At 40.7% G+C, this 16962-nt stretch overlaps 1 protein-coding gene across 4 annotated transcripts in view; it reads left to right on the top strand.

The window, feature by feature from the left end:
• KDM3A (lysine demethylase 3A) overlaps nt 1-16962 on the top strand; it is a 56301-nt gene that overhangs the window by 18999 nt on the left and 20340 nt on the right. For 2 of the 4 annotated variants that reach the window (XM_027555503.1, XM_027555504.1), the window contains exons 9-15: nt 1117-1169; nt 3923-4086; nt 6016-6533; nt 10209-10413; nt 13195-13409; nt 16484-16636; nt 16775-16870. In XM_027555503.1, coding sequence (XP_027411304.1) covers nt 1117-1169; nt 3923-4086; nt 6016-6533; nt 10209-10413; nt 13195-13409; nt 16484-16636; nt 16775-16870 — 1404 coding nt within the window. The remainder of the gene's footprint in view (nt 1-1116; nt 1170-3922; nt 4087-6015; nt 6534-10208; nt 10414-13194; nt 13410-16483; nt 16637-16774; nt 16871-16962) is intronic. The other 2 variants (XM_027555502.1, XM_027555501.1) reach the window with 2 other exon arrangements.

Here is a 16962-nt window from a genome sequence, read left to right as displayed (position 1 = left end):
CTATGTTCAGAAAGTCCTGAACTTTGGCTAGGAGATAAGTCTCTCAACCTATTTGAGCCTTAACTTTGACATCTAAAATGTGAAAATAAATTTGATGTAGAAAAGCATGTCTGTTTCAGCTCGTAAGACCTATCCTAGAAGATGGTTATTTTGAGACATTAGTCTGCCATCTTTTCAGTCAGCTGGCTTTCCAAATAAAGCCATATTCCTTGCCTCAACAAGCAAATGAAAGACCTATCCTAGTTATCTTCTCATTCTAAAGGAAGTTGGCGATGGTAAATTTTTACCTGGGTATTGATGTTTTAGAAATTATTACTATATTTTTAATTATAAAAAGTTATTCTCCTTTCCATTGCACTTATTTTCAAAATAAAGGTTCTTACTTTTTTTGAAAAAGTTACTCTCATTTAAAAATATTTTGGTAACCTGGAAAAGCATAGGAAAGAAAAGATCACTCATAATAACACTTTTCAGAGACTCACTATTCACATTTTGGAATACCTATCCTCCTCCTATTTTTGTTTGTTTTTCTTTTTCCTGTATAGTTATAGAGGCTTAAAAAAAAAAACTAAAAAACTAAAAGCCATACTCTTGTGTAGCTTTCATGATTTCACAGTATATTATGAATGTTTTTCCATATCAGTAAATATTCTTCTTTGTCATGGGTCATCCTTGTAATCAGACAAGTTTTTTGGAAACACTGGCCTAGCCTAAGTTTCAGGGAGATGGAGAGGTAAAGAAAGACGTGGGGAGAGAAAGAGTTCATTTAAATATGTGAGTGAAAGGTGAGTACAGTAACACACTTGGTGCATGTCTCACTGTGTTTCCACTTTGCACATATGTTGGATGTGTGCAGAGTTGGTAGTCTTTGGGTGACAAGAGTTTAGGATTAGGTAGATGAGACTCTTTATTGCCTTGATGAATACTTCTGGATAAGGTGAACCTGTTTGCCAGTAGCATCTGGCTCCTTGAAGGTCTTCTCTGCCTAGCAGACTATTCCTCAGAGTTAGGATGTTGCCTGGTTAATTGAGACAGTCTGCTGAGTAGTAGGAGCCAGCAGTATCCTTTTTGGAATATCATTATACACTCAATTATATTATCTCCGTCTGCTGGCAGGGAGGAACTATTGCCATGACTGGTATAGAAGACCTTCAGGGAAAACTCTTCAGGTAAGAAGAAACTTTGACCCTTGCCAAGTCAGGCCAGTGCAGCGGTGTGCACATGGAGACGGGTTTGGAATCAGAGTGCTATGCCTGTTAAGTTAAACCTTAGGAGAGTTATAGTGATCTACTTACTTTAGTCTCTTAAAGGAAATGATCCAGGTCATGATCATTCTAACACATGGTGGCTGAACCGAGGAGTTTTGCATGATGTGTTTCTGCTTTGAGATAGCTAATCAATGTGCCAGGTACTGTGGTGAAGCACTGCCGTATACAGTATGCTTCATTACTTGCCTTTTTTCTCATTGCTCTCCTTTATTACTCATCATTACGACTGAGGAAGCCGAAGCTCAGAGAGCTTAAATAATGTGCTGAGACTGTGTCAGAGACTGGATTCCAGCCAGGGTCTAACACCAAAACCCAGCACTCTTGGCCACTGTTCTGTTGTTGCCATTCCTCTCCAGAACTTTTGCCTGGTATGGTGAGGCACCAAGAGAGTCCTCCTTCCTTCCATCTGGTTGTCCAACCCTATTTCCAGTTAATACTTAACTGAGCATTTAATATGTGCTAGACATTTGTGAGCATTACTGCTTGGCTCTTTAGTTAACTCAGAATACAGTTGTAGCTATTACCATTTTCAAATAAGAAGTGCTAAGAGCATTTATCCATTCATGCACTCCACCAGTCTTACTTATTGAGCATCTGCTCTGTGCCTGGCTTTAAAAGATTTAACAGTGATGTAAGAGCAGGGTCTCTGTCCATAGAAGCTTATGTTTCATTGTGAAGAGACTGACAATAAAATAGTAGCTTAAGGTATTTGCACAGTGTGTTGGTACAATGGAAGATAGAAACATGGTAATATAAAGTGTAAGGCAGTTATGCTTTGGGACACTGCTTTGGAAAGAGTGATTAGAGATTCTGAGGTGACAGTTGAGCAGATTTGAGGCTGAAGCATGGGACCAGCCACATGAAAATGTCCAGACCCAGAGGAGAATAGCAAGTACAGAGGTGCAGGCAAGAAAGAGCTTAGAACATTTGGAGACCAGAAAGGAAACCAGTTTAGTTGGAGCACTTTTAACAAATGGACTGATATGAGGCTAGGGGGTTGGCGGAGACCAGACCGTGTAGAATTCTAGTCGGCACTGGAGTGACTGATTTATAAAGATTGCTCTGTGGTAGAATTTTAACTTCAGAGAAGAGGCAAAAAGTTCAGGCAAAAATGGAAGGAGGTCAGGCCAGTTAGTATACATGTGATAGTCCAGGGGAAAGATGGTGGTAGGGGTGGCCTGGAAAGAAGTTGATAGATTCCACAAACATTTTGGAAATAGAAGCAGCATTTTCTGGCTGATTGATACAGGAAATGAGATGGAGGGTTTTCTGGCTCGAGCAGTTCAGTGCATATTGTAACAAAATAAAAATATCTTATTTCCTTAATTCATTTTAAAAATGAGGAAACTGAGGCCCACAGAGGGAAAGTTTGGCTATCCCAGGGATGTCCTTAGACTAGCCAAAGCTTCCCCACAAAGATCCTTCTGGGAAACATTAAGCTAATATTTAACCAAAACTGAGCTCACATAGTGTAATACATGATCAGATAACTTGGCACCGTGAAATAGTGGAAAGCTGTGCCAGAACTTTAATGTTGATTAAGTAAATTCTTATTTTTCAGATGTTTTTATTTAACATAGACAGTATTTTCAAGGCCATCAAAGTAAATGTCTGCAAAGAAGATTCACATGTAGGCTACATGGTTTACATTCAGAATTGTGAGGTTTAAAAACTGGTTTTAAAAACTTACTTAAGAGAAGTTCTACATCATATTTTAGGAGTTAGTAACTAGAAGATGAAGACACTTAAAAGATTCTACAAGTTTAGATCTGGTGGTAAAGTGAATGTAAAGGTCATTAAAAGAGATAATGAATGAAAAGGACAAGTGACTTTAAATTTACACACATGTAAAGAGGCTGGTGAAACTGGTCTGTGGATTTCACCTGGTTTAGCCATAGAATGTTCAGTTGTCTGAAGTTGAGTTTAATCTCTTCCTTCTCTTTCCATGATGGGAAGTTTTATTTTTTTGGATAGTATAAACTGGGAAGAAGTTGGTCTGTCACTCATATTTTTGTAAAGGTAAAAGTACACAAAAAGGGAAGGGGACAAGTGTCTTAACTTTGTCCCACAGGCCTGTCATGACTTGGTATTTTTTGCAGCTTGGGATGACGTTTGTGCCTTGATGAGCCACTTACAAGCAAGAACCATGTCCTCAACCTTTATTGCATTGTAAAGGCTTATGTGGTACCAAGTAGGCTCCACTGCCTGCAAGAGCCCTATGTGGTCTGGTCTCCTGCCAGTCCTCGCAGTAAGTGCGCGGTGGGCACTCAGTAACGCTGAACTGAATGCATGTGAAGCTGCCACCATTTGAAGACAGTCGATAAAAAGCTCACTTCTGTGCCTTGCACTAGTCAAGTAATTGCCACATGGCTGTGTTTTCCTGGTATTCAAAGGTCTGTAAAAGATCAACTGTGGTCTTTTCTAGGAAGACTCAAGTTTTGTGAAAAGCTGGAGTGACTTATTTGATAGCCCTCAGGTATAAGTCCTTAATTTGTGGTTTATTCATTGTTCTCCTGTTCTTTTCTTTTTATTTGGTGGTGGTATTGTGTTTGTTGACTACTAAACCAAGCAAATAAATTTGAATCTTGCAAGCATTTTGTAATTCTGCACTAGGGGCTTCCCTGTTAACATCTGCTTGCTTTGATATCTTTTAGGCCTCTCCCAGTGTGTGTCCTGTACAGTCTGTTCCCACAACAGTTTTTAAGGAGATACTGCTTGGCTGTACTGCAGCTACTCCGCCAAGTAAGGACCCGAGACAGCAGAGCACTCCCCAAGCCGCCAACTCTCCACCGAACCTCGGAGCAAAAATCCCTCAGGGGTGAGTCAGAAGTTAAAGATGTTTAATCTTGCAACCCACTGGAACAGGTTGCCATTTCCTCCTCCAGGGAATCTTCTCAACCCAGGGATCGAACCTGCATCTCTTACATCTCCTGCGTTGGCGGGCAGATTCTTTTACCACTAGTACCACCAGGGAAGCCCATACTGATGTTTAATCATAATATAGAAGGGTTATTTTAGCCATGGTTCTTTCTGTCTGAGCTGACATTGCTCGCGTGGCAAGATTGACCCTACATTCAGTGTTTAGAGAGTGTTAGTGCAGTGAAAATTTGATGTAATGACCTGCCATTCAGTGTATCTCAGGTTGTCAGGGGAGGTTAGTTTCCAATTGGTCATATGCCTTCAGAGGTGATACGTGTAGTTGGCATACAGACCTACATAAAACAGGTCACAGAAAAGAAAAGGGGGTGTGAGGAAAGAGGAGCCTTCTTGACTTTGTATAGTAGAGAGAATGGTCTACTGAAATACTACAAACAGCTGGAGAATAGATGTCCACTTTTCAAGGAAAGGGGAGCCAGTTGGTTGTATGTGGAAGACTGAGATCCATGGGAGTGTGGGGTAGAGGGAGACAGGGTTCCAGTGAATGAGCTTCATCAGCCTGGACCTCAACTATAGCTGAGAGATGTAGCAGTAGAGAAAATAGTAAGACAAATCAAGGAAGCAGTAGTTATGACTTACAGTTACTTATTTACAGAAGATAGTGGAATAAGAAATGTAAAATCTAATCAGAAATTTAAAGTGGCCACAAGATTAATGGAGAGATGAGTTTTAAGAGAAGGATCTTTTTTAGGAGGGATGGTGGCCTGTGTAAGCAGTTGTAAAGACCTAAGATAGGGCTCAGAAACTGGTGTAGAAAGGTAGGCTTGGAAGACCACTGTAGTAAATGGGAGAGTGCATGAGCACACCAGTTCACGGGGGAGGACAGCAGGCTGCCAGGGAGGGAGCTTAGAGGATGACCATGGAACAGTCAGAGAAAGGGCAGGGTCGGGGGAGGTTGTTTATTCAGAGTTGAAAGAGGTAACAGTAAGAAGTTTGTGGTACCCAAACAAAGATATCTAGTATGAGTGCTTCCCAGGTGGCTCAATGGTAAAGAATCTGCCTGCTGATACAGGAGACTTGGGTTTGATCTCTGGGTTGGGAAGAATCCCTGGAGAAGGGAATGGCAAACCACTCCAGTATTCCTGCCTGGAGAATCCCATGGACAGAGGAGTCTGGTGGGCTACAGTTTTTTGGGGTCACAAAGAATCAGACACAACTGAGCAACTCAACATGAGTGCGTCAATGAGAACTTCTCCAGGATGAGATCCTTTGGTAGAGGCAGGAAGACTAGTGTAAGAGGGAAAAAGGACTTTGCGTTCTGCTGAAGAAAGAACTTTATGACGAATTTCAGAGAAACAAAACTTCTTGAAGGATAAACCCCTATTAGGGGTGGAGAGGGTACCAGATGGTTCTGTGAACAAGCACGTCATCAGCTGGCTCTTCTCTTTGCTTCGGGTCCTGATCACTGACCAAACAAGCATGAGATTGTCCAGTGCTAGGCTGGTAACATGTTCATAGACGGAGTTTTATGCTACTGGTGATTTTGGTTTCATGTGATATTCTGTTTTGAGGGAAAGCTAAGGTTCATTTTGCTATGAGAAATAGAACTAACATGAAGTAGTTAACTATGAGAACACGCAGATAGAATTTAGGGTTGTGTTTTTCTTAATGTCTTAAGATATTTTTTCCTAGCCATTGACTGATTACTTTTAACTCCAGCCCACAGAAATCTATCCTGAATTCTCTGATATAAGCAGTTTTCTTTTCTCTTTCATACTGTCTACTTTAGGAAAGCAAGCAATTATTTTTGGAAGGTAGGGAAGAGATGAAAGAGGCCTAGATGCTAGTTTTCCATATTAATCTTTTTCAGATGTCATAAACAGATTTTACCAGAACTTTCTTCCTGTCTAAATACAAAGCCTGAAATACTGAGAACAAAACCAGATGTTGCCTGCAAAGTAGATTTGCTCTCTTCAAAGTCCTCTCAGATTGGAACTGGAGACTTAAAAACCCTGAATGAACCAAAGGAAAGCTGTTCCCAGCTGAAGACCAGCACTGAAGAGGAAAGCAGTGTGGAATCTCTTCCTCCAACATCGACTGATCCTCCTAAGGAGTGCATACCAATAAAGGCGGCTTCTGTGGCAGAATTGGAAATCACCAACACTCCTGAACTGCAGAAGCATTTCGAACATGCACCTTCCACATCTGATGTCCTTTCAAAGAAGCCAGAAGAGAAAGCAGCTGTCAATAGTAACAGTCCTGATAGTTGCATAGAAAAAAGGGGAGAACCTTCAACTTTAGGCTGCCAGTCACAGAATATAAAGTCATCTTCAGCAAAAGTAGATCCTGAAAGCTGCTGTACAAGAAGCAACAATAAATTCCAGAATGGTGAGTGTTTCTGCATATGTTTATTGGTAAAAGGTAAGATGGTTGTCAGTACATACATTATCTTCTTCTTACCTTATGAGAAAATAATAGGAAAATGATGGTAGAAAAAATTCAAAGAAGAAAGTAAAACCCCTAAATCTCAGAAGTGATACTGTTCATATTTTGGTGAAATTGGTTCTATGTATATGGAAACACAGATGAGCTGTGAGACACATGGGTTCGAACCACCAGTTTTACCCAGCGCATTAGTTGTAGATGTCTGTCAGCGTTTTAAAGGCTGCAGGGATACCCGTATATGCATTTACCATATGACTTAGGTGGGTCCCAGTTTTTGGTTGTAAGAAAATTTTGAAAAAAAATCTAAAGTGATCTGCTTGCTTTATCGTCATCCTGTAACTGATTTTTCTGTAACATCTATGTTGGAGAGAAGGAAGTGATTAAAGTTTTATGCTCACACAGGGATAGTTCAGACTTGAAGTTTTTTAAAAAAGGGAATTGCATCACCACCTCTATCTAGCAAAGAGATTTTTAGTTAAAGAATGTAGCGGACAGTGCTAACTTAGGACTCCCCTCTTTGCTTAAGGGAAGGTCCTGCTTCACCCGTGATTTTTGTTTGTTTGTTTTTAAGTTTTTTGGCCACACCACACAGCATGTGGGATCTTAGTTCCCCAACAAGGGATTGAACCCATACCCCTTGCAGTGGAAGCAGAGTCCCAACCACTGGAGTGCCAGGGAAGTCCCTTTGCATGCACAATTTAGAACTCAGTGCTCTTCATATAGAGATAATGGTACATTGTATTTCATGATACTTATAAGTTGAGGATGCATTTCAGTGATGGGAGTTATTAGAAGCTCTCTTATTAGAATTAACAGAGCTAAATGGCTCCAGTATGTCAAAAGGTTCAGTTTAAAAATAGATTTGATAGATGTCAACTGGGTATAAAAAAACTTGAAAAACAGTTAATAAAAATGCTGTTCATTTGGATAAGTAACAAATGGATAATCCCACACTCTAGCTCTTCCTGCAGGGCTCTGAAACTAGAGGGCAGGATGGGTGGATTTGACTGGGGGTCTTCCTGAAGTAGAGTTGGAGGAGTTGGAAAAGAACTTTCTTTGCTGAGTAAATCTTCTAACCCAGCTTCTTCATTCTTGAGGTTTAAGTTGATATAGCTGGTAATTTGCATAAAATTAATTGCATAAGATTATACTGTTCCTCAGAAGTTATGTAACTCCCCAAGAAAGTGAATATTCATGACCATGTCCCTGTTCTATTTCTTTACTCTTTTTGAGTCACCAGCCTTCACATTCAGCTAGTTTTTAAGGCAAAGTATTTTCATATTATGTGAAGAAGCAGTAAAAGTTCTAGACCAGTAAACACATTATAGATATAGAAGTGAGTTTCAGAGTCCACCTTTGTCTTGCTTAATATGTTGTGCAACTCTGTTCCAACTAAAATGATTTTGAGGGAAATGAGAGGCCTTGTCACATCCTGCTGTGTGCTGTCTACTGGGACTTCTGGCTGAGGAGTAAGGCAGTGTGATTAGAAACCTACCAAGATCTCTACTGTTTCCACCAGTATTGCTTGTGGATTTGGAAAGACTCCACTGGACACTGCTGCTCCACTGTGTGACCTTACTTAGGGGTTCGAAAACAAAAACAAGCTGGAGTTGAACAGCCACCCTTTTTTCTATTTGGTAGATGCATGGCTTCTCAGAAGTCAGTATTGCTTTTGGTTCTGAGTTAAGAGAATCATTGATGAGAGATCAACTGCTGCACTCCTCAATACAGAGCTAACTTTAGATAATTCAACTTGCTTATTTCTAGATATTTCCTCTTTTAAGCCCAGGCAAGACAGTTGTTAAGATAATCTCTGGACTCAGCTTGGGAAAATCTGGTCCCATTCAAAGGGTGATGTGTTTTCAGTATCAGGATGGAATTTTAAACTACTGATTACTTTATTTTCTCTCCTTTCTGACTTTACCTTACTTTACCTTCTCTTTTACTGAATAACAATGTTTAAGGAGTTGGGGCCTGACGGCATCCATTTAGCGTTTTAAGGTGTGCTCTAGTCCTGCTTTAAAAGAGAGAGAACATCAGGACACATCAAAGGTGATTTATTAAAGATGCTTATTTTATTTAAAACCACCTTTGGTTTGAGGTCTTACTTCTAGTTTCCTTCAAGACCTCTTAGCAGCGTCTCCCACCCATCTCTCGGGTGGTTCTCCCAAAGTTGTGTTTTTGTTTTTTGTTTGCTTAAGAATCTACTTTCCTTTTCTCAGTTCCCTTGGACCCCAAGGTAAGGTCTTTTCTGTTGGTTTTATATGAAATACAGTTATTCTTCAGTATCCAAGAGGGATCGGTTCCAGGATTCCTGCAGATACCAAAAATCTGCAAATACACAAGTCCCCTACTGTCAGCCTTCCCCATCTGACACTGGGGTTCTGCATTTGCAGATGCAACCAGCCACAGATTGTGTAGTGTTTTCTTTTCATTTTTTAAAAAAATTTTTGGTTGTAGATTGGACCCATACTCCCTGCATTGAAAATGCAGAGTTTTAACCACTGGACCACCAGGGAAGTCCCTGTATAGTATTTTCAATCCATTGTTGGTTGAACCCACAGATGCAGAGGGCTCACTGCGTGCCCAAAGGCTCTTGACTTAGAAATAGATTCCCTTCTGTGTTATTTCCCCTAACAGAGTGGTTGCTCTTTAAAATTAGGTCTCTACTTTTTTCTCCCTTTAGAAACTATGTTGCATTTCCATTCAAGTTCCCCAGCTTTTAAGTTGAAACTTAAACATGCATTTACTTAGAATCGAAATTCTGTCTTTAGCCAAGGCTCTTAATCTTGAATGGAAAGTATGTGTGAAGGAAATTTAAGATTGTTTGAGGGGCAGGGGTCAGTGCTCTTGGAAGCACTTAGGAAATAACTTATAGACTGGGGGGGGGGGGGGGGGTTTGTTATGTTTGGAATGGTTAGCTTTGCAGAATGCTTTAGAAAGCACCTCTTAAGCCAGTCTTTTTTGAGTGTAAAAACTGACAGAATTGGTTTCCACGTGGTCCTCTATTGAGATAAACCTATCCCTGTGTATTGTTAAGTTTGCAGTGAGTTTGAGTTAAGTGTCTGCTTTGGAGAAGTCTGCCTGCAATGTTTATCTGTTTTGGGCTTTTTAAAAAATTATTTACATATTTTTATTTATTTTTGGCTTCCTCGGATCTTAGTTGTCACACATGGGCTCCAGAGCGTGTAGACTCTGCAGTTTGCAGCGCACCGCATCGTTGCCCTGGGGCATGTGGGATTTTAGTTCCCCAAGCAGGGATCGAACCTGCATCCCTTGCATTGGAAGGTGGATTCCTAACCACTGAACTACCAGATAAAGCCCCAAAACGTTTATCTTATCTAGGGTTGTGAATACAAGTATGCATTACCTTGGAATTGTGAGTCTGGGGTTTTATGTTGCCAAATGGATTCACCAAATGAGAAGCATTTTAAAGAGAATAAAACTTCCAATTGTTCCGATAGTTGTCTTCAGCCATTTTCGGAAATTACAGTTGAACCAGTAATTGAGATGATGAGTTCTCCCTTTGGGAAATCTGACCTTTTGAGTATTCAGTCAAAGATTGATGTGATTTTTTAAAAAATCTGACATGCCATTTCCTTCATTTTTTTTTTCTAGCCCCATCTCGGAAGTCAGTTTTGACAGACCCAGCCAAACTCAAGAAGCTGCAGCAGAGTGGCGAGGCCTTTGTCCAGGACGACTCCTGTGTGAACATCGTGGCACAGCTGCCCAAGTGCCGTGAGTGCCGCCTGGACAGCCTGCGCAAGGACAAGGAGCAGCAGAAAGACTCGCCTGTGTTCTGCCGCTTCTTTCACTTCAGGAGGTGAGGCCTGTGGGGGAAACCTGAGGTACTCTGAGCCCTTTAATGTGCTTTTCTCCTTCCTCTTCTATCAACAGTAAGTCTAAAACTGGGAAAAGCTAGAGATGATACTTCCGATCTGTAGATTTAGGAGTCTCGATCTTATTACATGGTATTTCCTACTCATACTCCTTTTCAGTTTTTTTTTTAAAGCAAGAAGCTTGAAAATACAAACTTCTGATTTTAGAAATAACAAATACAGAAAAATTCTGAAGGTTCTAAAAAACCACCACACAAATGACTACTGTTAACTTTTCAGCCATCTTAGTGTTTATGTGGTTATAGAATATATTCAAGCATACCTACTTGTTGTGTAAATACTTTGAATCTTACTTTCCCCAATATGTACTTTCCCAGTACGTAATAGGAACCACTTGATCGTGTTGACTTGTTAAAAAAATTATTTATTTTTATTTTTGGTTCTACTAGGTCTTCATTGCTGCATGCGGGCTTTCTCTAGTCACAGCGAGCAGGAGCTACTCTTTGTTGTGGTGCACGGGCTTCTCCTTGCGCTGGCCTCTTGTTGCAGAGCACAGGCTCTAAGGCTTAAGACTCAGTAGTTGCAGCAAGTGGGCTCAGCAGTTGTGACTCATGGACTTTAGTTGTTCCGAGGCACCTGGAATCTTCCCAGATGAGAGATCACACCTGCATCCCTTGCATTGGCAGGCAGGTTCCTATCTGCTGTGCCACTAGGGAAATCCGATCATACTTTTTTCAGCAAATACTTTTGAATAACTATGAAAGAACCCAGAATAATGATGTTTGAAAATGGACTTAACCTATTCCCTTGTTGGTATTCAGATTATTGTGTATTTTTTGCCACTAAATACAGAGATGATCATCTGTTGTCCATCTCTCTGATTATTTACTTTGGATGAGACTGGAAGTGTCCTTACTGGGTCAGAAGGTGTGTGTTTTAAGGCTTTGATACGTGAATTCTGCTACATTGCCCTGGAGGAATATTGCGCCTGCATCCATGCCCCCTGGCAGCTTTTGAGCATTCTGTCTCTATGCCAGCAGGAAGGAGGTGTATCTTTAAAAAAATTCTTTCTACTTTTATAGGCAAAAGCTTTCATTTTTGCATTGCTTTTTTTATTTTAAAGTCAAATTTAATTTTCTTCAAATTCTTCCATCCTGAGTGAAGAGAAAGGTAGCCTTCTGGTCTTTTTGATATATAAATGAGCAGTGTTGTTCTGGGTATAGATGAGCTTTTAGATATGATACATTTTCTCAGAAATCTAGGTAGAATTTCAGGCTCAACTAACTCTAATCATAAACAGAAGTGTTGCTTTTAATTTCTTCCTATCTCTCCCCATTTAGTTTTATCAAGATTCAAGATTGCTGATGAACTGAATTAAATGCACAAGCATTTTAGATCATTTTGTCTGTGCTGGTAACTTTCAGATTGAAGGTTATTTAATGAACAAGAGTTATTTTAGATGGTAGGTAGTTTGTCCTATTCATTCCTGAGTAAATTGCAAAAGCACCACAGTAAAGTGTGTGTAGCATTAGAACTGTGATAAGTGTTAAGAGAAGCCAGTGTGGAACAAACTCACTTCTTTGGTAAAAAGAATGTTAAAATGTTAAAAATAGAGCGTTTTCCCCCTGACGTTTACAGTGATGATCGATACTGTCATAAGTACCATCAGGTTTGTTTTCCATTATGTTCTGCAGATGAAATAGGGGAGGGGAGGGTCATGGTGAAGTTCAGTTGCCATATCCTGTTTACCGTCTCCTCCCCATTTGAAATGTCTTCCAAATTTATTTTTTAGAATTATGACTAGCTCTCATTTGGAATGTCAGTTAAAAACTGTGGGCTCCTAGAAATACGTTTGCATCTGTTAATGCAATTCCCCATGGGCTTCCAGTTCTGGACAAATGATTTTCCTAAGGCACAATTTCGTGCATCTCATGGGCTCAAAAAATTTTGGCAACTGCCCAATGACTAGCAAAGAAATTGCGGTCCCTGCATTTTTCTTGCCTTTATATGAAATAGCGTTTCTTTGACATGCCATCTGTTACGTAATATCTACCTGTTCTTGCAAGGCCAAGCTTAATTACTGTCTCTTAACATGAAGTCTTCTAATAAATCCCAGACTACTACACAACCTAGGAAAAAACATGATAGATGTCAAAGATGTATTAGAAAGAGAATGTTGAGAAAATACTCAGCTTTTGGCTCCACCTTCCTAGGTACCAAGCCCCATCATAACACTGCCTCTTATTCCAGAATCTTGCATGGTAATTTACAGCTAGAATTCTAAGGATTCTGAATACCTCATGAATTCATGTGGTTTTGGCTTCAGTGATATCTAGGGTTAGCCTTCCTCTGCTGAGCATTAATCTTTTAGCAGTTGTTATATTCAGATCTGATCAGGTTTTTATATCACCTTCTGTTTGTTGTCAGTTTACTTCTGTGACATCTTGTGATTGTTCTTGCTATTAACTTCCATCCACATCAAGCAGGTTCAGTAGCTGTGCCTGGAGGTGACAGGATTAGATAACTGGTTGGAATGTAAAGCACACCTCCTCTCCCCTCCAGTCCTTCATGTCTTTTTGAGGGAAAATCTTTATACTGATGCTGCCACATAGCAAATTGGCTGTTACTAGCCATGGAGATTATAGAAAGCTGGGAAGGAAATGGGGTTGATTTAAATATTTAAATAGTAACAACAAGGTGTAAATCAATATTTTATATATGTAACATGCTTTTTTTTTTTTCTTTCTTCCTTTCACTTCTTCTAGGTTACAGTTCAACAAACATGGTGTATTGCGGGTAGAAGGCTTCTTAACACCAAACAAGTATGACAGTGAAGCAATTGGCTTGTGGTTGCCTTTAACCAGAAATGTTGTGGGGACTGATTTGGACACAGCAAAGTATATCCTGGCCAACATTGGAGACCACTTCTGTCAAATGGTGATTTCTGAAAAGGAAGCTATGTCAACTATTGAGCCACACAGTAAGAGCACCTCTTAGGGGATAGGATTTTTGAGTCCAACTTGACTTTCATCCCTAAATGATACCTAAGTCCAAATAATGTGTGGGTTTCATTTTCACCTAGAAGTTTAGACGACTTTGGTATACTGAGGTTGCCTTTTTTTCCTTGTGACAGATTCTGCCTGTTGATTTAATTAGAGTCAGTTACCTCTCTTTGGAAGTTGTTTAGGTTGTTTACTAAAGGAGTGGAACTCCTTTTTTGTTAAGAAAGCTAAAGAGAGATGGTGGTGGAATTTGCACAGCGTTACCAACAGTATGGGCTCACCTTAAGGGGTGAGACAGTCTCACACTTTGTTCCATCATTGTGTCTTCCACAAATGGTTCAAAGTAAAAAGTGAAGCCTTTTCATTCCTCTAGTAGGTATCTTTTCAGACTTTGTATAACCATATATGTTTCAATATAAGCATCTGTACATACCAGTGTTAAGAATTTTTATCATTGGTTCCAGGAACTAACTGAAGCTAGTTTAAGCACCAAAATAATATATTAGATAAGTTTGATTATTCTTGTATCTCAGAGTTCAGGGAATGGAAACTGGGGCATTCCCAGGAGTGGAAGTTCAGCGCTAGGTGGGGAGTGGCATTGTAAACTCTACAGGCAGCTGAAGTCCTACTGAATTGAAAAGCAGCTTTAGAATCACTCTGTTCTCTTGGGCAATAGAGACCCTGATAAGTCAAGAATCTCCTGTGATCTTACATTTAGGACAAGTGACTCTGGTGTTTCATTTTCAGTAAAGATACGAAAGTTTTCTTCTTACATACTTTAAGTAAAAGAATATTTAAAGAATTCTTAAGTAACTGATCTATAGGTGGTATATGAGTGATTGGAAAGTAAAAACACTTCTTTGAAATATATTAGTAGCTTCCTGAATCAGCAGGGCTACTGTTAAGTTGTCTGAAAAATGTGGATTTTTATTTTTCCAATCCAAAAAAACTACAGTTGTCTTTTTAAGAGCATAATTAAGAAACTTGGTCCTTAAAGATGTATATGTGATTAGCCTTTCCTTCTTGATTGTCCTGTTCCTCTTCATTTCCTCTGTGACAAGCTGGTCAGTTGGAGAGAGGAACTCTCTGTGAGTGATCCTGAAGGATGCTACCACAAGGTGTTCCTAGAGAGGGGGGTGAGATGGTACCCTCTGCTCCTGAGGTTAGGAAGCAGGTCCCAGCCTTCAAACATTTATTCTGTCTTTTCAATGACAATCATAGAATAGATGGCTAAGAGGTCTAAGACTACTCTGTAATAAAATAGTCTAATCCAGTGACCAAGGTGAAGTTCATAAAATCTTGTCTGTAAAATGCCTGAAGGTCTATGTATTATGCACTGAACTTTCACATTGTAATAAAATGACAGAGGTTCACTCAGCGTTGGATTACTTTGAAGCAAACTGAAGTTAGTCACGTGTTTTATGGTCAGTCTGAAGAAAAAAAGTCACCACTGACGGGATTAGAAAAAGATGTATGTTCTCTTTAGAACACAAATGTGACAGTATTGATCCTGTCTTGTTCAGGAGAGAGAGAGAGACAATGATCTTCTGATCGAGACATTGGGCTTTTCTGTGTCCCAGGGAAATGTCCTCCCTTTGTTCCTACTTCTTGAAGCTTTCTGATGCTGTATTTGGCACTCCTCCATCGCGGGGAAGGCCCCTCCCTCCAGTTCTCAAGAGCTTGACCACTGGAACAGAAGATGCTACTTTGTAGAAGTCTAGGTTATGCCTCCATCTGTTGACTATTTGGTTAGTGTGAGTCGGTCCTGGGGGTCCCACATCACTCCTGGCTCTAGCAAAATTGAGTTTCTGTCTCTGGTCTGTGAAGGAACCAACTTTGGACCGTTGTACCTTTGCTAGTTAATGGGCTGCTCCCTCCAGGTTCCCTAAGCACCCGGAGGGTTTTTAATGAGCAGTCTGAGAGGTTTCGGGGCATCTGTGAATAACCAGACACTCTGCACTGAAGGTTGGGTTTGTGGATTTGAATGAAATGTTTTTTCTTTGAAGAAAGCGAGGTCTGTGCTGCCTTTATAGTCTCAGAGGGTCTCATGACCCAAAAGGTGAGGAACCACTGCTCTCTGATACCTGTGTCTAAACCCCAACTTGCATAACCCGTGCTGCTTTCTTCATTGACTTACTCAGCAGGACTTCCTACGCACCAGTAGTGTGCAGAACTCCTTGGAGGGTGGGGTGGAAGTAGAGATCTGAGCAGGAATTCTGCTTGCATGAAGTTTAATCTCCTCGTTGTTCTGTTGCTGAGTCGTGTCTGACTCTTTGTAACCCCACGGACTGCAGCACACCGCCTTCCCTGTCCTTTACTGTCTCCTGGAGTTTGCTCAGATTCATGTCCGTTAAGTCAGCGATGCTATCTAACCGTCTCATCTTCTGCCATCCTTTCTCATTTTCCCTTCACTCTTTCCCAGCCTCAGAGTCTTTTCCAATGAGTTGGCTCTTCGTATTAGGTGGCCAAAGTAGTAGAGCTTCAGCTTCAGCATCAGTACTTCCAATGAATATTCAGAGTTAATTTCCTTTAGGATTGATTAGTTTGATCTCCTAGCTGTCCAAGAGATTGCAAGAGTCTTCTTCATCACCATAGTTCAAAAGTATCAGTTCTTCGGCCCTCAGCCTTCTTTATGTCCAGCTGTCACATCCATGCCTGACTACTGGAAAAAAACATAGCTTTGACTAGATGGGCCTTTTTTGGCAAAGTGATGTCTCTTTTTTAAATACACTATCTAGGTTTGTCATAGCTTTTCTTCTAAGGAACAGCGTCTTTTAATTTTGTTGCTCCTCAAGGGAAGCAAAATTACCCTTGACTGTGTGCCATGTACAGAGAGGCCCGAGTCTGGAGTGCAGATATGAGCTGATGGGAATGCTGGAGGAGTCCAGGAGAGCGTCATGCCTGGGGCGGGGGCTTGGGGTGGGCTCTGGAGGCTAAACAGTTACCAGGAGCTCCAGTGAGAGGGGGTAATGGCACGAACTCCTTCCCCCTTCATGTTTTATTTTGGGGGCCCTCTCCTTCCCAAGACTAAGTGGCTTATTGATTTTCGTAGGACAGGTTGCTTGGAAGCGAGCCGTCAAAGGTGTGCGGGAAATGTGTGACGTGTGTGACACCACCATCTTCAACCTGCACTGGGTGTGTCCCAGGTGTGGGTTTGGAGTGTGTGTGGACTGCTATCGGATGAAGAGGAAAAACTGCCAACAAGGTGAGAGCTGACTTCATTCTTCTCCCAGCCCCTTCTACTCTTAAGTTAAGCCTCTCACTGATGGGCGGGTGATGGATTTCTGAAACTTGTGGGGCCAGAGTCCATAAAGAGCAGTAACTACAAATCAGTTCTTTCCAGGTGCTGCCTATAAGACTTTCAATTGGCTGAGATGTGTGAAGAGTCAAATACATGAGCCAGAGAACCTCATGCCTACACAGATCATTCCTGGAAAAGGTATTTCATGGGGTGCAATGATTTTCTTTTGCCTGTGTTTTGATTAGCTCATAGGGGCTGGTAGTTTGGTTTTATTTTGTGTAATATAATTA

Source organism: Bos indicus x Bos taurus, chromosome 11, assembly GCF_003369695.1.
Source record: "Bos indicus x Bos taurus breed Angus x Brahman F1 hybrid chromosome 11, Bos_hybrid_MaternalHap_v2.0, whole genome shotgun sequence".
Taxonomy (NCBI): Eukaryota; Metazoa; Chordata; class Mammalia; order Artiodactyla; family Bovidae; genus Bos; species Bos indicus x Bos taurus.
Note: the sequence above shows the minus strand (reverse complement) of the source record. Positions and strands in the feature narration are given on the sequence as shown.